Genomic DNA, 22,500 nt, shown 5'->3' with positions numbered 1-22,500 from the left:
TTTATGCTGTTAGCGCTAGCGGCCGTGTGTTCATGCCGATAGCGTTCACCCCTTCACCGTCAGCGGAAGCGGGAAATGAATTTCACACATCTGTCGTTTCGGGGCGTTGCCATGGATACCAAGGTTACACCACCGGTTGAAACGCTATCTAAGTCCGAGAAGCCGGAACGTTAGCATTTGGAATGAATGAATGAATGAGTGAGTGTCTGTATAAGAGGCCCTGTGATTGGTCCAGGTGAACCCCGCCTCTTTGCCAATTACAGCAGAAATAGACTCCGCCCACCCTCGACTCTGAATGCGGGATAAGTGACCATAATGACTGATTTTTAAGATATAGATATATATATTCTATCATGACATTCTGTATAAGACTAGAATACATTATTTTGGAAGAATAATTTCACAATATCTAAATTAAATACAATGGCATAGTAGAGTTATTACAGGTTAATAACATGGAAACAGTTGTCTGAAAGTTACGAGTCTGAGGAATTTGTTTTGACAGACGGCAGCAGCGCTGGGAAGCCGTGTTCAGAGCCAGCGTGGGTTTGTGTGTAAAAATACACCAGTGGAGTCCGACAGTAGTGATCTGCCGCTGCCGGACGCCCACACTGTCGGCGGCGGCGGCGGCCTTTCCCTCGCTTGGCGTGGATTCGGACGCAGGAAAACATTTTGCGCGTGATTCTTCTTAGATGTCAAGGTTTTTTCCTCTTTCACCTCGGACGATTTTTAGCTAATTCACTGTTTTATCAATCAATCAATCAATCAAATCAAATCAAATCAGTCAAGAGCATTGGCAGTGATTAGTTGGCGTGAGTGAATCGTTGTAAATCAATAATCAATAACGGGTGCAAAGAGTACATGAAATAACATCGACATTAAACTCCACTTGTTAATTTAATGATCAATGAGTAATCAACTTGTCGGATTAATCGGCAGTTACTATGGCGACCAGTCGGTTAATCAATGTTGAGTTCCTTCTATTCCTAGTAATCAATAAATATCCGGATGATAAGGTAGAGCTTTTACCCCTGATTGATTTGTTCATTCATCGAATAATTCACCAACTATTTCTGTTGATCAATCGATCGCAACCTTGTCACAGCGTTAGCTATTTAAAGTGCCTTCTTGATCAATGGAAGTGATTAATTGACTGATTGACTATCCCGTTATTTGTGTTGATCAATCAACCAGAGCTCCAGCCATTGCCTTTTAAATAAAATTGATCTACTATTTGCTTGCTTGATTGATTGATTGATTGATTAATTGAGATCAATCGAGGCCAGACTTGTACTTTTATTGCACGTGAATCAGAATATGCTTTGATTGATCGATTTGGAAGAAATGGAAACATTCTGGCTCATACCAATTTAATTAGTTCCAGAAGTGGGTTTGTATGTTGATTTTTTTTTTTTTCCAGATCTTAAATTAATTTTCCCTATTTAAAATAACAAAACAAATTAATTTGTTCCAATCCCCCAAAAAAGTCACAAAATAAGGATATTAATGTAGAAAAACCTAAAAACGCTATTATTTTGTGCTTAATTTCCATAGAAAGCATCTTCTTTCTGGGTTGACCACTTGTTGTCCACAGCGAATCAACCTTCTCCATCTGACTCTATTCTCTGGATCCTCCTCTCTCATACCATTTAACTTCATATCCTTGCTCACTACGTCCATTAATCTTCTCTTTGGTCCTCCTCTAGACCTCCTGCCTGGCAGCTCCACCTTCAGCAACCTTCTTCCCAGATGTTCACCATGGTGTTTTGGACATGAACAAAGGAGTGCTCACGTCCAAACCATTTCAGTCATCACTTTTTCCCTGTCATACATGTCCTGCACCACTGGGACAAATTCTTCTTTTCCTTTGGGCTTTTCCCTTCAGGGGTCACCACAGCGGATCAACCGTCTCCATCTAACCCTATTCTCTGTATCCTCTTCTCTCACACCACCTAACTTCATATCCTCTCTCACTACGTCCATTAAACTTCTCTTTGGTCTTCCTCTAGACCTCCAATTTCAGTGTCTGTGTACCAATATATTTACTATCCCTCCTCTGTACATGACCCAACCATCTCAGTCTGGCTTCTCTGATGTCCTCTCCGAAACATCTGACATGCGCTGTCCCTCTTATGGACTCATTCCTGATCCTGTCCATCCTGGTCACTCCCTAAGAGAACCTGGGCATCTTCAGCTTTGCCTCCAATCTTTTGGACACTGTAAACTGTTTCTTGACCATACCGCATGGCTGGTCTTACCACTGTCTTGTCCACCTTTCCTTTCATTCTGGCTGATAGTCTTCTATCTCATAGTAGCCCGGACACTTTTCTCCACCCATTCCAACCTGCTTGAACCTGTTTCTTTACCTCTTTTCCACACTCTGGACTGTTGACCCTAAACACTTGAAATCCTCCAACTTGATCTACACTCACTGTAGCGCTTTCTTAGGGCCCATGATGATTATCAATCAAAAAAACAAAAAAAAACACAAAATAAGCACAAAGATATAAAATGATGCCACACCTCAGGAAATATGCGTATGTACCAACTACCCGGACCAAGTTGCCGAGGGATGCTAGAAGCTGCAAGGCGTTCTTCAAGGTGAGAGCAGCACCGATTCAGAGGATGTGGTGGTGTAATGAAGCGTATTCGAGTTGTGGGAGCTTGCTTTCAAATTTTTTTTTTTTCGCTCTCGTATTCGTATAGTGAATTTTTTTTCGGGTTTTGAGGATAAAATTTGCTGTAATTGTGCTTAGTATCTTCAAAAATTGGTATCTGAAAGGGCCACTGTACAACGCCTCTTGCATGCCATCAATCAAAGTGCTTTATTTAGCTCCTCTGGGTGGACGCAGATGAGAAACTTTAAAAATAAAACTTGAAAGACTTTGTTTTGTTTGATGGTGCCAGAAATAAAGTAAAAAAAAAACATGTCCATAAAAAACAACTTTATAATATTAGAATTAATGTCGGTGAGTCACGGTGTCAGTCTGACCCCCACCCCCCCAACGTCAGTCCTGTTCCTCATTTTAGCTCTTCATAAACACGAGATAAATATCTTATTGCACAGTAATAAGCAGCTTATTTTATAGTAATGACAGCTTATTACACAGTAGTAACAATGGTAGGTGCTGTGAAAAGAAAACGGCGGTGTCAGGCGCCCTCCTCCTACCTCAGGCCGTACAGGACGGTTCCGTCTGGGTGCAGGCGGATCATGCGGTTCTTCACCGTCACACCGTGGAGGAAGGACTTCTTGTCATTGAGGAAGTAGGTGTCCGGCAGCCACAGCTGATCGGCGACGCGGTTGTCCAGCGTCAGGTTCAGGTTCAGCTCGCCGTATGCCAGCCGCTTGTCCCGCCAGCTCTGCTGGAAATACATTGTGATGGTATAGTCCTGCGTGGGGGAAGAAGAAAAATCAAGCAAAAAATCAGGGAATGCACTTTGGGCCTCTAGCATCTGTTGTAGTCCAACAGTGGACTTCTAGTACCAGATCTGTGATAATGTGCTGATACGGGGAGCCCAAATTTTTCTTGTTGGACTCTAGTGGACCCACAAACCCAGCCTGCTATGTCAAATCTTGGACTATCGTTCCCGTAAGAGGACATCCATTGAAGGATGACCTCATCTGAGGACAAAGGGTTTGTCTTTTTGTATTAAAAGCAAGTTAAATGGGCCTCTAGCTAATCCGCATAGCATCTGTTGTAGTCCAACAGTGGACTACAAATGCCAGACCTTTGTAAAGATGTCCTTGTATGGGGGACCCAAGTTTTTCTTGTTGGACTCTAGTGGACCCACAAAGACGCACCTGTGCTATCAACTCAGACTACCGACATCTATTGAAGAAAAAATGGGGACACCTGTCTAGTCTTATTATGTGAAGACTAAGGTAAACAACATTTCTTTTGTCCCTTTAGCAGACCAACTTAGCATCATGCGTCATCAGCTTATGGACTACTGACCCCAAATGAGAAGGTCGATTGAGGGATGACCTCATCTGAGGACAAGGAGTTTGTCTTGTTATATTACTAGCAAGCTAAAAAATGGAGAACGCACTAAGGGCCTCTAGCGGATACTCATAGCATCTGTTGTATTCCATCATTGGACAACAAATACCATATTTTTGATGAACATAGGATCATACATCAGACTACCATCCCCATATGAGGATGTCTATTGAAGAAGACCTCATATGGGAACACCTTGGTTGTCTAATTATCCGAAAACTAAGCTATAAAACTGGACTTTCCTTTTGTACCTTTTTCATCATGTGTCATCAACTTATGTACTACTGCGCCCGTATGAGGACATCTATTGAAGGATGACCTCATTTGAGAACAAGGGGTTTGTCTTGAATTAAAATCAAGCTAAAAAAACGTATGCACTTTTTGCCAGTAGTGGACCTGTATAGCATTTGTAGTCCAAAGGTGGACTACAAAAACCAGAACTTTTAGATGTCCTCATATATGGACAAGGGGTTCTTCTTTTTATATAAAAATTTGGGTAATGACTGGAGTATTTGTTTCAGGCCTTTAGTGGACCCACTCAGCATCTGTTGTAGTCGGGCAGTGGACAACAAAAACCCTTCTTTCGATAAAGATTTCCTCATATGGGGACACGTTCTCTATAATGGCAACACCATGCTACTAAAATGTGTCTTTTTGCACAAGTTTACTTAGAGGTGTAAGGCCGGTTGGGGGTGGGTTACAAATTGGAAGACTCTTTGTCCCAAAAAAATGGGTACTTCAAATACTTTAAAAGTACTGGAGTCAGAGCTTCAAGAATTTCCCAAAATATTGTAGTGCTGCAAGAACTCGGTGGCACTGGGGAGGAAGAACTAAAACTACAGGCCTCAGCATTTGCAGTGAAAGGACACGGGCAGCAAACCAAAAAAAATACAGCTGTACTTGTACTTCTGTATTGTGGAGTACCTGCCAGATACTGCGTCAGCGACTGTCCCCACGGAGCGCCGGAGGGGGCGGAGCCATGACACATTCATGGTCGGCATTTTTGTTTTACCTGCGTTAGCGATCTGTCTCCTGTGTCTCTTATTTTGAAAGGTCTCCCCTAACCCCTCCCCTCCCCACCGTACAGGAATTATCGACCTTGAGCCGGCAAACTGCAACTATATGGAAAATTGTTTTTTAATTTGCTTACAATTGTTTTTTTGAATATATTTCTGACTTCCAGTGTAGCTTTTCTGCATTACTGCAAATTTTTTATGCTGGTAACATAGGTAAAACTACATGAAAGATCCCAAAGAAGTACAAAATCCAAGAAGTGCCTTCGGAAATGATAAACAATAAAAAAAATAGCAAAGTCGTTGTTTCATATGAGGATGCCTAGCTTAGTCTTTATTTTTGCATTTGCCACTCCCCAGGAGGACCTCCATAGCAACCATATGTGTGGTTGCAAGGGGTTTTAGGAGTCGAGTCTCCACATCTCCATACCAGTACAAGCCCTAGCTTGCTACACTCGCTTATTCAGTGTCATCTCATTTGTACAAAAACTATAAACAGCCATAGACACTAATTTTTTTTTTTAAATTGCCTCTTCCGCTAAGTGGCGTGGTGTTATTTACCCTCAAGGGCTCTAGTGACTCCACGTCCTCATACAAGTATGAGCCCCAGCTTTCAATGCTTGCTAAGTCAGTGTCAAATCATGTGTACAAAAACTAAAACAAGAACCATAAACACTAATTACAAAAAAAATATATCAGCTACTTCCTGCTAACTTGCAGGAAGTAGCTAAAGTGTCATTTACCCTCACGGGCTCTGGCAACTCTACGTCCTCATACATGTACAAGCCCTACTTTGCTACGCACGCTAATTCAGAGTCACATCATGTGACTCTGAAAAACTGGCAAAAGACCACAAACACTAATTTAAAAACCAGTATTAGTTAGATCCGCTTACCATGTTTACTTCTGAGATGGAGTCGATGCTCGCTATGTTGATGCTCATTCCTACGATGACCGGAGGACCTGGGGGGAGGGTGCAAGAGGAAAACATGTCAGTAAAACAGCACAAAAAATAATCAATTAACTAAAAATAATTAACTAATCAACAGCAGTGCTGGGGACGGCAGACTAATTAGGATCTGCTTTAGCGCTGCCTGCCAGTATTGCTACGTGGACGTATGCGACATGACAGTGTGTATGTGTGTGTGTGTGTGTCTTCCATTTAATTAATGATTCCCCCTCATGACATTGTCCCCCCGCCCGCACCACCATGCCATATTGCATCAAGAAAAAAAAACAACAACAACTTCCTGCCTCCACATTTGTATTTTTTTAATACAGGAACTACAATTATGGAAAATTTTGAAAAAATGTTGGGTATGTTCCTGTTTGGAACATTCGGTTGCTAGTGAACGCAAATCCATGGGTGGCGGAAACGTGCACAAATCCTGGCCGTGCATGTTCAAGGGTACGGTTATCCAGAAATGTTCGCTGCTGCATGCAAACATCCCGTCAGAAATCAGCTAGGTGCCATTCATGCGCTTAACAGACCTGTAATAACAACCTTACGAGCAGCAAATGACTGTTTTTAAAGTAAAACTTCAGCAGATGTTCTGATTAAATCCCAGATTTGACTTCTCCAGGTTATTTTGAGATTATTAGTGAGTATGATTTGTGATGGCTCCTTATTCGTGGGTATACATAATAACAAGCTTATACACGGCCCAAGAGCGTTCGTGTCGTAGAAAATCCATACAATATGCTAACCGCTAACTGCTTAGTGGTCGGTAGCAACTTCTTAGCTTCGGTTGTTTTTTCAGGAGACTTGTGGCTGCAGACAGGAGGCGGATTCACCCTCCGACCTCCTTTTTTTTCTCTCTCTTTTCCAACAGCTGACGGCACTGGTTGCCAATGTAGGTCACACACACACACACACACACACACACACATTGAGGCATTAGTGCCAAATTGAAGCATACAAGTCAAATGCTAGTGGTGATGCTAGCGCCTTTGCATGACAACGGGCAGACGGAGGGGCGTTGGTGGCCTGCGGGGGGGGGGGGGGGGGGGGGTTCTAGTGCCCGAGCCCAAAGATGAACAAAGTTGAAGCCGATGTACAAAAATACATCTAGCGTCTCTTTGTGACCGTCGACTCTCCTTCCGAAGCGTCCCAGAATACAACCCTTTGAAACCCAATACCAAAACAGAGCTTCTGACAGCAGGAAGTAGGAAGTCAAGGGGTCGCGCAGCCCCCCCCCCGTTTCTGGGAGTGTTGTCACGATGCGCGGCGTCGCCCCGACCCTAATCTGTCCAGATTCCTTCCATCGCCTAAAAGTGACGACGGCAGGTGCGTGAAAAGGCCGCGCCGCCTCAGACAACGAGCGAGGCTAAAAATAAAAAACCCAGCATCTGTGCTGTCTCCCTGTCTTTGACAACGCCAGCAGGCTAAAAATGGCGACGGCCTTCGTCTCCGGACAAAGTGTACGGCCGCCATTTCCTGTTCCCGTACACGTCTGGGGCTGCTGTTTTTTAAATTCCTCATAAATTTACGCGAAGGGAAGGAACATCGGCGTGAATCGGTTCTCCACTGCCATGTTTGAGGCCGGCGCTTGAAAATTACCACAGCAAGAGCTCTGAAGGCCCTTCCACAAGATAGCACAGATAACAGGTGCTAGCATCAGACGCTACCTCAGCTGCTGATTCTCCACTTGTTTTATGAGAATCAAAAGGCAAAGATCACCTGATATCCCTCCAGCTAGCATCTGGTTTAGCCCTCAACTACTTCAAATGGACCAACTGAACCTTGTGTTCTTCTGGGTTTTCAAATTATACCCTTAAAATGGTACAGGCATGCGCAACGGTGATGGGTACTTCCTCGGGAGCGGAGGCCGAGTTCCTCTGAAAGCATGAAATGTCGGAAAATCGCTGGTTACCTTAGAGGGTACAGAAGTGGTGTACATCCTGGATAGGGGAACGCGTCGATGGAGAGACCCCTCGACCGAATCGCACCTCCAGATTTTCACCCATGCTAATGCTTGGGTTACTTTAGTCTACATCCACCCCTCCCCCTTGCTCCCGTCCATTCCCACTACGCTAACACCCCCCTTCCCCCTGCTTTGCCGTATCCCCTGACCCTCCGCCTTCTAGAGGGAACAGGACGAATCGATGAATTAATAAAAAAAAAGGGCACGCTGAGAGAAAGTAGGACCGTTTTACGCTGCACTTAGTGGAAGGCAACCGGTAAGCGTTTATCCCCGAGAGACGTTCGAAGTACATTTATTGGCCGGATGAAAACAAGAGCGCAGCGAATCTCGCTCTCTCCACGTTATGACCCCATGCCATTAAAAACAAGGGAGGCGGCATGTCGCCACATCTTCTCCGGGATTAAAACCTTCCCCCCCGTCTTCTTTCTGGGGGGGGGTCTTTCCTCCAGACCGCCAGTGGATTGTCAAGTAAACCTCTCACGACTTCATCAGCCTGTCCGTGAGTTTGCCCAACCAGTCTACATGTACTTTATGGACCTGGAGAAGGCATGACCATGTCCTCAGGGCAATCTGTGGCAGGGTGCTCCTGGAATATGGGGTCATGAGATCTGGTACATGTATGTCCGGTGTCAAGGCTTTGTCTGCATTGCTGGATTTGTTTCCAGTGAGGTTTGGACTCCACCGGGTTTACCCTTTGTCATATCCACTACGGGAAGAACCTGTAGGTGCAGCTGGGGTGTTGAGGGGGTCTGGTTTGGTGGCCTCGGGATTCAGTGTCCACCCTTTTGGCAGATGATGTGGTTCTTCTGGTTTCATCCAACCAGTTTCAGTAAGAATGGAAAGTGGCCAGGATAGGAATCGGCACCTCCAGATCCGGAATTCCAAGCCAGAAGGAAGTGGAGTGTCCAACCCTGGTCGGGGAGGAGATCCTGCCCCAAGTGGAGGAATTCAGGTATACTGAGGTCTTGACAAGCAGAATGGCACAGCGTCAGTGGTGCTGAAGACTCCACATCAGTCAAAGATCTCGCTCGAGTGGTGGATCTCTTTTCCCACCTTCACCTCTGGTCATGAGCTGTGGACGATCACCCAAAGAACCACGTCCAAGAGACTGAAATTTTTCCTCCTCAAGGTGTCTGGGCTTCACTTTAGAGATAGGCTGAGGAGCTCGGTTGTCCAGGAGAGGCTCAGAAAAGAGCCGCTGCTCCTCAGGCATTGAGGAGCTAGACAAAGAGGTTCCTTCTGGTCAAGAGGCCTCCTGGAAGAGCGGGAAGACCAAGGACACCCTCTCTGGGATGGCCTGAGAACACCTCTGGATTCCCCCAAAAGAGCCAAAGGTACGAAGTTAGGTACCTCCACAACATCATCCTGGATGAGAGGCTGAAGATGGACGGGTTCTGGAGTCTTTGTCTTGCTGAGGCTCATTTGAGATTCTCCCGCCGTTACTGCCTTTAGCACCACATGGACCAATGTGACCTCCAGATCACATAAATGGGAGCTAAGCTAATGGGTGTCTTGGATCCAGCCAATTAGCACTCAGGAGAAACCGAGTTGGTCCAGTTTGCCCGGTTGCTAGGTTATGGATTAGCTGTGCTAGGTTGTGTCTCATCAAGCAACTTCGCAACTACCTACCACTGGCGTAATAACAAGGTAATAGATAAAAGGTAGCACTCCTTGGGCTAACTGGTCCCATCCGAGGCCCGACAGGAAACCTTGGCCAGCAGTGGGGAAATGACCAGCATGGAGGCCATTTCCTTGCCAACAGCGTATTGATCCCCCCCAGAGTGTAAAAGGGATGAGAGACGGCCGGTCGACAGCCCATAATGCACCGGCGGCGTACGTAAAGTAGCGTGTCGATAAGACATCACCACACGCTCCTAAATCTACGCGGTTTCCATGACACCTGGGTTTGATTTTTTTAGTTTTACCATGAATTTTTAATGACATGTACTCTGAGCCAGGTCATAAACATGTTATTACATATTTATTACACCAATATTTTAGCTTTGTTTTTTAAAAATTGAACTGCTAATGAATTATTCTGATTGGACTGGATCTTTTTTTTTAAATTTGATTGAAGCTTCATTCTTCATAATGACATATAAGGGGCCTGGAGCAGTGATTCATATTATTTTTGCAAATAAAAGCAATTGAATTATCCGAGAAATTGTTTAGGAATAGTGAATAGATGAAATGGTAAGAATTTAATATCATTCTTGAAGTGGACGCTTATATAGAACACATTGTAATAGCTGTGATACTAACAAAGATACTAAATTATTATTAGGACCTTGAGCGCAAACATGAATCTGCATTTGGACTACAAATATGGGTGCACACAGGAAGAGAAATAACAGCAAAATGTCAGAAGTTGTAGTTCTTTTCATTAGCATTCATAGATTGACGTGCATTCCAGGTCCGTTGCATTGTTTTTGTTCTTCTAACCACTAGCTGACGCGCCGACATTGGAATCTACAAATTCCGGCATCCAAACGAGCTGCGGGGCGACAAACACTCCTTTGGAGATGAACTGGAAAACACACAGGGTGTTGTAATTAACAGGCGCTGGTCGCGGCCAAGAAGCGCTTCAGTAGAAATACGGCCGCCGAGTTCCACGGTTTGCCAACGTCGAGGTGGGAGGTCTTTGAACGCATCGCAGCACCGGACGTCGCCGCCTTTGGACAACCTGGCTCCTTTTGTCGTGCTGGTTTTTAATTAATTACAGCTATTACGTCTTTAATTACGTTTATCCATACTGATAAATAATCCAGCGTTTATGACAACCGTTTTATTGATGCTCCATCATTTATTTGTTTGTATATATATATTTTTTAAAAGGTATTTCCTGCAGGTTTTTTTTAAGTAATTTGTTTCCTTTGTATAACAATTCGCCCGCAAAATGGAGATGGCCATTCATTCGTTCATTCATTTCGTATGTCGCTTAAATTGACCAAGTAACCCTCTCATTCAAAGTCATATAGAGACCATTCACTATTTCATTCATTCACAAAACATACAGAGACATACGACTGTTCATTCATTCATTCAGAAATATTCTAGAGACATGCAACCATTCACTCATTCATCTGGAGAACACTGAGAGATTAATTATGATGACATCGATTTTGACGCACTTCGGAAAACAAACAAACAAACAAAATAAACTATGACATTTTTTTTTCTGAGACGGCTGTCACTTCCTGCGATGGCCACAAGGGGGCACCAGGGGGCTCGACAAACAGAGACAAACACACGAAGCAGCAAGAATTAGCAGAGACAACTCCTCTGGAAAATCTGGAACATCTGGAGGAGGTGGAAGAAGAAGGAGAGGAGGAAGAGGACGAGAACGAGGAAGAGGAGGAAGAAGAGGAAGAGGCATACATGCTGGATTCCATGGGAGAGGCCTTTGGAAGGGGGGTTGGACACACACACATACACACACACACATACACACAATGACATGGATGTGGCGTGAAGGCCTATGTGTGTACGTGTGTCTGAATATGTATGCGGCGTGTGTGCGAGTGTGTAACCGCCACCCCGCCAGACATTTCTTTCTCGGATCTTCACGCCACAGATCCGTCACGGCGCCGAGAGGACGACGGCGCCACGTGACCCCGACATTTTCTTCGTCATGAAAAAACAAACAACAAACCAAACCACATACACACACACGTATGTATATCTCTCTCTTTATATATATAGATATATAAACCCCTCTGATAATCAACCCCGTTGCCTAGCAACAGAGGGTTCCATAGCAACGGTGCAGCATTTTCCCCTCAGCGTTGCAGGGGGAGCGTGATGATCCATCCAGTCGAGAGCGCATTTCGCTTTTGTTTTCAACGGACCCCCCCCCCACACACACACCCCTTCAAGAACCAACACTGCACACACACACACACACACACACACACACACACAGACACACACACACACACACACACACACACACACTCCAGTTGGTGTTGTCTCAATCATGACCGTGCCTTGAATCGCGGTGGAATGTGAGGGGGGGGATGGAAAACACCATAATAACGATTAAAATAATGATAAAACGTATTATTTTTATTAATTTGCAAATCATATAATCAATTGCAGGTTATTTTTATTATTACATTTTACCACATTTTATTATATTTTTCTATTATATTATATTATTTATATAGTAATTAATGGGCTATTAATGTACTATTACTGTTATTAGTAGTATTTTTGGCTATCATGTCAATGCAATTTATCTATATTATTATTATTATTGTTATTATTATTATTATTATTATACTATTAACCCAATTTTTTCTATTTTATTATTCCAGTATTTTTTACAATTATTTTTGTTATTTAATTTGATTATTTTATTCACTTTAAAACCTATTTTTGGGCTGTAGGATGATTATCATCATGACTAACTAGTAGAATTAATTATTCTATTGGTACAGAGTAGAGATATTAATATTATTAGTTTTTTTGTCTTTTTTTCCCTTGGCAGGTTCTGAGGTGGGTTTTTGTTGCCATGGTTACCGGAAACGTTCCTCGCCACCGCACCTCCATCGCCCTTTTCGGAGACGCAGCTGTCGTTGTCACTTACGGAGGTTTGGAAAATGTTTTTCTTTATTTCATTTTATTTTATTCCTGCGTTCTTTTTGTTGTTGGTTTTTTTTAAGTCGTTCCATGTAACCATGGCAACATGGAGACCCTCCCTCCTCCCCCACCTCCCCACGCCACAAACCACGATTGCAATGGTCTTCTTCACTCTTCTGGCTAGTTTATTTATTTCTTTTTTTCATTTTTATTTTACATTTCTGCATGTTCTTTGCAGAGGGCCAGGGGTGGGGGTTGCTGTGGTAACGTTAAAACGTCATCGCAAAGCGATCAACACCTGCACTGATGGGAGGATTTTTAATTTATATATATATATATATATATATGTAAACACACAATTGTGGTTTTCTGAAAAGCTGAGATGGTTAGGTGAAGGATACTAAGAACGGTGTGTATGTGTGTGTGTTTGTGTGTGTGTGTGCATACGTCACATTTGCACAAAGAGCTATAAGATTCGTCTATACAGCGTGTTATAGTCTGAACTCATAACCCCCCCCACCCGTGCACGCTCCTGCAGCGTTTCTCGGCCTCCCGCAATGCATGACGATGTAAAACACACACAACCAAACACCGTCACCAGTCTATCGCAAGGCTAACGTGCACACCAGCTGACATGCACACACAATCGCACCTACGGGCTACTGGGAGTTTCCAGTTGATTTCACCTACATGTCCGCAGACATGATGGGTGTGTGTGTATGTGTGTGTGTGTGTGTGGCAGCCAAAGGGAAGCCCACGACGCGTAGCCGGCACGTCAACACCGCACGGAACCACCACGGCCTGCCGAACAAGCGGGGGAGGGTTGGGAAAGACTTGACGAGGGGGACGAAGAGAGCGCCACATGGTGGCAAGGAGCATAGGGCAAGATGGCCACCAGTGGGTTTGGTGGCTGAAACCTGGCTTCTTTTTAAGTTTTCTAAGAAACCATGAAGAGGAGTTGTTCGAAGAATCATTCGAAGAATCGTTCGAAGAATCGTTCGAAGAATCGTTCGAAGAATAATTCAAAAAACCGAAAACTTTTATTGTCACACAATGACCGTGCATTAAGTCTCTGAAAAGAAAGGTCATAAATTAAAAAAAAAATCTATTAAAATCAGGGAGAAAAAAAAGATTTATTGGGAATTTTCCCCCCAAAAAATAAAATCGCAACAAAAAAAAAAAAAAATTAATGATTGGAGGTGATTTTTAAATCAAAAAATGAATAGTTCCTTTAACTGAATTAAATAAACTGACTATATACACGTGATGGAATAAAGTGGAATGCAGGCAAAAGGAAGAAGAGGAGGAGGACGAGGAAGGGGAAGAGGAGGAGGATTGAAGGTGGCCTCATCTGCTTGTCCTCTCCTGTCATCCCACCTTCTTCCTGATGTATGAAGCCCGACTTCCTTCCACGGTGCTTCGACATAAAATAAAACCCGCCCGGTTACCGTAGCGGCCGGTCGCTGGCAGGCTGAATTATGGGATGCCGCCGCCGGCCCCGCCGACTCGTCCATCAACACTCCGCCGGGAATGTGACGCCGCCGCTCACGTGCGACGAAGGTCGAAACTCCAAGAGGCTTTAATTTCATTGAGCGCCGCTCAAGTCTGGGACAAACGGGCGGCGTGAATAACCAGGTCGTGTGACCGTGCACTTTCACCACCTTTGCTAATAACACAAGTATGACCTCGTAATAACACAACAGAATCCCAAAAGCGGGCTTAACCTGGTTGGTCGGTCCCGTTTCCATGGTGATGCTATCCAGGTCTCCATCGTCGGAGGTCGTGAATCTCTGGAGGCGGGTTATATTTGTCTCAGTTTACACTAGCTTATGACATTTCCTTATATTTGTCATTTTTAAAAAGTTAAGATAATCACAAAAATGACTAAAACACCTGTTAAAGAAGGTTTTTGGTGAGAACTGATTACTTACAGTCATAGCTTGGATACAGATTTAGCATAAAACAAAAGGGAAGCCACATGTTACATTTTACGCCCCGCTTTTAGAAATGTTCAAAACAATTTCTAAACTCTGGGGTTACGCTACTAATGTGGTCAGCATGACGTTTAGCCAATCAAATTGGGGGACTTGGTGACCCAACAGAGCAGGAGGGCATGACAATGCTAACAGACGATGTGCTGCTCCCCAGTCCAGGTAGCCAATTTAGCGCGATAGGTTGACTCGTTCTCGAACCCATCACCGTCTTCTAGAAGGGGAGCAAGTCGCTGTGCTCCAGCTAGCGAGAACACAGCTAGCAATGCGCAAATGTGCCTTTGAAGCGTAGCCCGGTTAGCTTCGCATCATCAGGCACATCGGAGGAGCTTAGCCTAAGCTATTCACGTACAGGATATTTCCATTCTGCAGCAATGTGAGCTACCACTGCAAGTAGACAACATGCTGCCACCCTCCAGCTAGTGGCAATACTTCTAGCAATGTGCTAATGTGCTTTTGAAGCGTAATCGGTTAGCTTAGCAACATCAGACAGGCAAGTTAGCTCGGCGCATGGAGCCAAAACCATTCCGGTGCTGGATATTCCAATTTGGCAGCTAGCTGAACCGATAATGCCGACAGACTACATGCTGCTACCCAGTGCAGGAAGTTAATTAGCCCCCATAGCCTAGCACGCTCTCAAAATGCATCACCGCCTTCTTCTGGCAGGGGAGCGAGTGGCCACCTTCCTACTAGCGACAACACTACTAGCAATGTGTTAATGTGCCTCCAAAGCCTAACCCGGTTAGCTTAGCAACATCAGACAGGTCAGTTAGCTCAGCTTGTGGAGCCGAAACCATTGCGGAGCAAGATATTTCTGTTAAAATCAGCGCAGGATGCTCCTTAGAACGCGTGCTGCAAAACCAGCAGAGCCCGCTCCCTCACATGGACCTTCAGCTTTTTTGAAGGCGTGGGTCCTTAGGGGAGGGGACGGGGGTTCTGCGGTGGAACCGCCACTCCCTTCTTCATTTTAAAGTTGCTGAAAACAACACTTTGTGCAGCAGAAGATGAAGCACGTCCTCTCTCCTGCATGCTATCTGTCACCACCCTTGCCCCTCCTCTTTTGCCCCCCCGGCCGTGTTTCCAGGGCGATAAATCAGCGGGCCTCTCGCTCTCCATCAGGATGGAGATCAGTTCTACGTTCCACGACATCCACCCTCCCTGACAACGCGCTGCCGTTTTGTGCTGAGCGGGCATTACCGCCGCCGCCTGAGTTACAACAGGCGCCGTCGTCGCTGGATGCAAAGCGGGGCCACGGATGGCGGAGGGGGGGGTTGTCAATCAACCTGGCGTGATTGATGCACAAACACACACAAACACACTCCTCTGTAAATAGGCTAACAGAAAAAATTAATTCCAAATGCGGCGAATCTATTTGTGCACATTGGGGGGAGGTTACAATAACTATTATTATTTATTATTGTTGATATTATAATGACATTATCATTATAATTATTGGCATTATCAAAATTATTATCATAACTATTATCATTATCAGTGTTGTATTATTTTCATTAGAATATTATTACTATACCTATTATTATCATCATGGATCTTATTATTGTTATTATTATATTGTTGTGATTAGAATAGAATTGAATAGAGAGAATAATTTCATACACATATATTATTATGACTGTAATGACTGATTTATTATTATTATTATGATCATTATTATTTTATTATTATTATTAATATCATTATCATTATTATCATTATTATCATTCAGAGTAACGGGACTGAGGTCATGTTTGAAAAAAACATGGCAGGAGGAGGAAGAGGAGAAACCCACCCGCACTGTCACACCCACATACACACACACACACACACACACACACACACACACACACATACACACACACACACACACACACACACACACACACACACACCACCCCCTTTGTTTTTCATCTTTTTACATTTAATTTCCACCGAAGTAGTACATGGCTGTGACATAACATCCACCCCTGGAGGAAGCAAGAAGGGGTGTAAGGGAGAGGAAAGGGGGGGGTCACCCCCTTCTACCCCTCCCTCCCCCCTCCTTCCCCTTCCTCCTCCAGTCACTCATTTATTTATCTTCCTGGGAAGCATTTTTCTCCCTTTAGCTAAACCGGCATTGTGGCGAAGGGTCACGTGGCCACCAAAAGAAAAAAAATAAAAATGGCCGCCGCCATCCACCCCCCCCCCCCCCCCCCCGCCGCTAATCCAAATGATTTTTCCGTGTTGGGCGGTGGGAAAAGGCGAGGAAGACAAATGTAACGCTGACATGATACGTAATAATAAATCACCCACTATACACACACACACACACTCCCCCGCCGCCTGCGAAGATGCTGAATAGGCAAGAAAACCGCCCGACGTGTTCGCTGAACCTCCGAAATGGGATTTCTCCGGGAGAGCGACGTCAACAATACGTGTCCTATTTGTCTGCCGTCACGCCGGTGATCCGCCCCCCCCCCCCCTCTCCGAGTATGCACATGGATTCGCTTATGGACACCTTATTACACATTTATTAAATCGCGGAAAGAAAAAAAAAATCAGAATAATTTCTGAGTTTAATTTCCGAAGTGTCGTGAGTCATTTCTTTTTTTGCATAATTTAGATTGAAGAGAAAAAAAAAAACTTGGAATTCATGCGATTTCTCGAAAACCGTTCGGTGCGATTCCTGGAAAGGCTAACGAAAGCGCCGCGTGACCGTAGCAGTGCACAGACGGAAGGAGGCGGGTCTTGTTGATGCTAATGCTACTAGCAAAATGGACGGTCATTTGAAAACACTGTCTTTGATAAAGATTTTGTATACTTTACGGAAATATTTGTTTGGTTTGGAAATAAGAAAAAAAATCAGAAAAATGAACAGGAACAACTGGCAAAAATTCAGAAAAGCAGGTTTTTGTTTTGGCGGGAAAAAAATCCCTCATACGACACCGGCCTTTACATTCACCCCATATCTGAATTTTAATGCTGCTGCTCCTAGAAAACTAGAAAGTTCGTGGCCCTCCATCAGTACGTGCCCGCACATGCACGTGCACGTGTACGTGTGCACGCGCACAAGGGGGACTTCGAGAACTGGAGAACCTGTTTGGCCACCACCTGTACTTTAAGTCCAGGTGTAGCCACTGAAGCTAATCATAGCGCCGCTGTTGTCGTGGATCCAGAAGAAACCATCAGTCCACAAAGGGGGTGACCCACGTACACGTGTGTATTGTGTGTGTGTGTGTGTGTGTGTGTGTGTGTGTGCATGTGTGTGTGTGTGTGTGTGCAGATAGGAGGATTTGCCAACAGGATGGGAAAGAACCTGGTTTCTTTCTTTTCCATCTGTACATCTTCTCAGTGGCGTGCAGGTTCCCCTCGTTCCCCGCCTGCTATCTGGCCATTTTCCGACTCCGCCCACATCCTGAGTGGAGCACTCCCTCCCCCGGCGCCGGAAAACCCTGGCAGTCCGCGAGGAAGCCGACCTCCCGTCATCAAATATTGATTGCCTACACCTCCGGAGCCCTCCGGCGTGCACGTAGCGGCTCGTGCGCCCGAACCGCGTCATGAAATAGTGATGGGGGGGGTTACGGCTGAATCTCATTCATGGAAATCTGAATCCCGTAGAAGTACTTCCGGCAGGAAACAACCACAAAGCAAGGCATAGAGCATGTAAAGTTCAGCGTAAAAATTATTCTACTTTTAATTAAATTCGTTAAGTGGTTTTGTTGGACCCCCTGTCATGGGGATCGACAAGATAAACGGTCGGAAACCTGACGGATAAACTCATTTTGTCAGTCACACATAGAATTCATGCAAAAACTAATCGGAGCGATTCCTGAAAAGGCTAATGAAAGCGGCGTTTGACTATAGCGGGGCACAGACAGAAGGGACCGGGGCTCGTCAACGCTAATGCTATTAGCGAAACAGATAGTACTTAGCACCGTCTTTTACAAAGATTTTCAGAATCAGAATCTGAAAAACTTTATTTGCCCATAAGTTTTTCTTATTTTGTATACTTTACGGAAATATTCCCTGGGCGAATAAAAAAAAAAAACTTGTTTTAAACAACTAGCCAAAATGGTCAGCGCCACCAGCTCTTTACATGCTTTCATCCTCACAAGATCTCAAGAAGCCTGTTCTCGTGCACGCACAACAAATCCTCACTGGTGATGTCATCCACGTACGTTTAAATTGAACGCCGTGTCGGCGTGCTCTTCTTTTTCTCCATGTCGGACACCATATTGGTAGTTCCACAATGCGCAATGTACTACAGAGCTCCGCCCGTGCCTGCAAGCAGCGGCCACAGCCTTAGCAGAAGTGATTTTAGCGATAATGTGACATCGATGCTAGCTAAGCTATTGGGCAGATGCTTTTTCCCGGATGGGTAGTATACCATCACAACAACTTTCATCCAGTACTATCATGCTATGCTAACATAGCAATTTGGATTTTACCAGAAAATAATTCAAGCATCAACCACAGCCTTAGCGGTGGGCAATTTAGCAGTAACATGATGTTGACGCGAGCGGCTAAGCTATCGGAGAGATGCTACACCCTGAGATGCAAGTACGCATTACAACAAACTGTCAGCAAGTACCACCATGATTCGCTAACACAGCAACTCGGATTTTTCCAGCAAAAAAATAAAAAATAAAAATATAAAAAAACAAAAAAAGAAAATTTTAAAACGACTGCTTATGTTTGAGCCGAAAAAACCTCGATGGAGGATTTGGCTAATTTCACTGCCACGGTTACGCAAAGCATTGACAAGTCAGACTCGTGAAAGGCGGGGATTCGGCGTGAAGTCGTGGCGCCCAAAACAACAAACAAAGAGGGAGGATGACAACCCGCTTGAGGAGGTACGTATCGATCGGTTATTAAGAATCTATCGAAGAAAAAAAAAGCAGACGCCAGGGCTGACGAAGCACCGGCGCCGATCCACCTCCCGTCACCTAGACAACCTGAAGAGTTCGAGCAAGCAGATTCTCCGGAGGATCAATTGATGGTCAAATGATTTGCTTTAAAAATACGTGCATTCTGGAAAAAAACCTAATGAGTGAACACACACACACACACACACACACACACACACACAATCAAAGTAATAGGTGGAACAAAGGAGTGGATTCATCCGACTAAAAACAGAAAACAGCAAGAGCTCCACAGGAGCGTTGGCCGCCGCTGTGATCGGCTCAGCGGGCCAACCCAGCGAGGGGTTCTCTTGGTCGCTTTGGAGAAGCATTGATGCACGGGACGCTTCAGCGTCCAACCTCCTGAGACCAGAAGGTTGCGCTTGTTCTGCGTTCTGTCGGCTCCTCACTCATTGATTCTTCATTATCCACTTGGCTCTTCCTCCTCTTGGGGGGAGGAGGAGGCAGGGCTTAACCCGCACATATCAGCTGTCAATCAAATATAGGCCCAGGGATTAGAACCAGCAACCTCCAGTAAGTTTTCTTCTTCTGAAGCCACGAAACACCGTTAGGCATGGAACGAACCATCCACCCCCCAGACTAATTTTAGCATGAATGAGCCAACGCCGCGGCTAATGGTCTCGCTAACACACGGCTGAGCGAGTCAGGTCCTGCCAAATAAAAAAAAAACTGTGTTCCAAAAGATGGTATGCTCCAGAGTGTTCTTCTATTTAGGTGGTACTTCTGCAAGCTAGCTAAGCACATTTTCCAAAGAACTGCGGTTTCTTATAGTACTTGAAGTTACATAGGGTATTCCAAGACTCTGCTGCGCCCGCTGGAGGCTAATGACCCACAATTCGAGCTCAAGATCCCAAGGGGGCGGCCCAAGGCACTGAGATGCCCCCTGGTTTACACGCTAACTTTGGCCAACCGTCCAATCCGGGGGCTAACAGAGGTGCAACAGGTGAGCTCGTGGTCGTTTGCCGTGAAAAGGGGGGAGGCTGTGACGTCACAGAAGGGAAGCATGTCGCCTGGTATCAGACATACCACTACAGCTCGAGAATGTTGGCTTGTTTATGAGTCAAAATGTCTTGCGAGTCATAAAAGCGACTTTTGTTGGTAAGCATCCGCGCCATTTTGGATCTGATGACTCATCCGCGGGCATCCTGTTCACGTTCATTAGGTACCGATCTTCATGTTGCAAGTTAGCACGAACTTCTTTTGTCATCCCAAAATTTCCCTCAAAGTTCCGGTCCCATCCATTCCTTGCTAACAGTAGCCACAGCTCTGATTAGCAGGTTGCTAAAGATGTAGGGTCGAGCGCTAAAAGTCAAGGGGGCTACATGACTAGGAGATTTCACTTGATGGTCTCGCCCAGCAAACCCCATTCTTTTTGAGCGAACAGTAGCCACCGCTCCGATGAACAGGTCGCTAAGGATATGGGGGCTTGTTCTAAAAGTGAGGGAGGCTAAATGACTAGGAGATTTCGCTTGATGTTCTTGCCCTGCAGACACCACCCATTCTTAGCTAACAGTGGCCACTGCTATGATAAGCTCATCACTAGGGAAGTAGGGGCTTGTTCTAAAAGTGAAGGAAGCTACATGACTAAGAGATTTCCCTCGAAGTTCTTGCCCAGCAGACCCCATCCATTCTTAGCTAACAGTAGCCACCGCTCTGATTAGCGGGTTGCTAGGGAAGTAGGGGTGTTGCACTCAAAGCCGAAGAAGCCGTTTGTTAAGGAGGTACGTGTTTGCGGCAAAAGTCTGCAAGGCTACGTGAGCAGGAAGGCTCGAAGAAAAGGACGCTCGTCTGGAGGACGCTCAGCGGCGCCACCTGTGGCCGTCATATTCCAAGCAAAGATGCAGCAGCGGTGGCGCAGGACCTACCTCCGAAGTCGGGCCTCAAACGGATGTCATATCCCTTCAGCAACTTGTCCACGGTCGTCTTCGCCACAGACATTCCGTTGCTTCCAGTGGAGGAGCTGCGGGGGGGCAAGGAGGCGTTTGAGTGTCAAATCAAAATGTGGGAACTTCCCATTTCCTGTCCTTGAACCCATTTGCAGAGCCGTAAATAACAGAGGGAAGGGTGTACAAGGAAAATTTGGGGCGCAAGAGCATCCAAATATAACGGTTAGCATGAGTTAGTGCAGATTTAGCATTCCGCTGCGTAGCTCAAATAGCAATAAATCACAAACCCTCACCACCTACTACTACTGTACTAAAGTACTACCAGAGTACTTTCCCGAAGTACTAATAGTACTTCCTGAGTGCTCAGCCACCTCCCTTGCAATCCTTTACGTCGATTTTCAGAAACATCAATTGATTGGAAAAACTTAACGCTAAGAGCTTTTGATTAATATGGGGTGGGGGGGTGCAGGTGTGTATGTGTGTGTGTGTGTGTGTGTGTGTGTGTATGTGTGTGTGTGTGGGTGGGATTTAATCCAGAATGTTGAGAAATCGATCACTGATCAATTGATCGATCGTGGGGCAGGGGGTTCTGTCCATATACGGCGACCATTGGAAACAGGAAGTGCAAGATTATGCACTTCCTGTTGTCTTGACAGCAGATTATGACCAGTGCATCACGCCCCCCCCTTCCCGCCCACGCCGATCGATCAGCTTCCGATAAGATAAATCGATGAGGCGACCACACAGGAGTCTTTTTTCCTTCTTTTCTTTTTTTCAAAAAATGGCCGCAGCCTCCACCTGCCTACCGATCGATCACTGATCGGCCCGGATCGATCTGATCGGAGGAAGAGATTCATCTAAAAACACACCTTCTTTTTTCATCCCACTCTTTCTCTTCCGTGTTACAACATCTGTAATAACCCCCCCCCCCACCACACACACACGGCACAAAGAAGTGTGTGTGTGGGGGGGTCCACGCGCACGCGCACCTTTTCTTTTCCTCCACGCTCGCGCGCGCACGCACCTCCTAATGTGGAGCGATCAGAGATGGGGGGGGGGATCCCCGAAATTTGATACGTGTGTGTGTGTGTGTGTGTGGTGATCGATTATCGATTATCGGCTTACCTTTGAACGAAGCACGCGAAGGACAAAGCCGCCAGAGCAGAGAAGAATCCACATAATGTGTCTTCTTGACGACCCAAC

General features: G+C 45.2%; 1 protein-coding gene across 2 annotated transcripts in view; it reads right to left on the bottom strand.

The window, feature by feature from the left end:
- gabrb4 (gamma-aminobutyric acid type A receptor subunit beta4) overlaps positions 1–22,500 on the bottom strand; it is a 30,638-nt gene that overhangs the window by 8,069 nt on the left and 69 nt on the right. For both annotated transcript variants that reach the window (XM_086160243.1, XM_086160244.1), the window contains exons 1-4: positions 22,423–22,500; positions 21,277–21,371; positions 5,910–5,977; positions 3,170–3,390 (exon numbers count right to left, since the gene is read on the bottom strand). The exon at positions 22,423–22,500 is cut by the window's right edge. In XM_086160243.1, the coding sequence (XP_086016369.1) occupies positions 3,170–3,390; positions 5,910–5,977; positions 21,277–21,371; positions 22,423–22,500 (462 nt within the window). The remainder of the gene's footprint in view (positions 1–3,169; positions 3,391–5,909; positions 5,978–21,276; positions 21,372–22,422) is intronic.

This window comes from Fistularia commersonii, chromosome 15, assembly GCF_037954325.1.
Source record: "Fistularia commersonii isolate RoL2024-O1a breed Wild chromosome 15, RoL_Fcom_v1.0, whole genome shotgun sequence".
NCBI lineage: Eukaryota > Metazoa > Chordata > Actinopteri > Syngnathiformes > Fistulariidae > Fistularia > Fistularia commersonii.
Note: the sequence above shows the minus strand (reverse complement) of the source record. Positions and strands in the feature narration are given on the sequence as shown.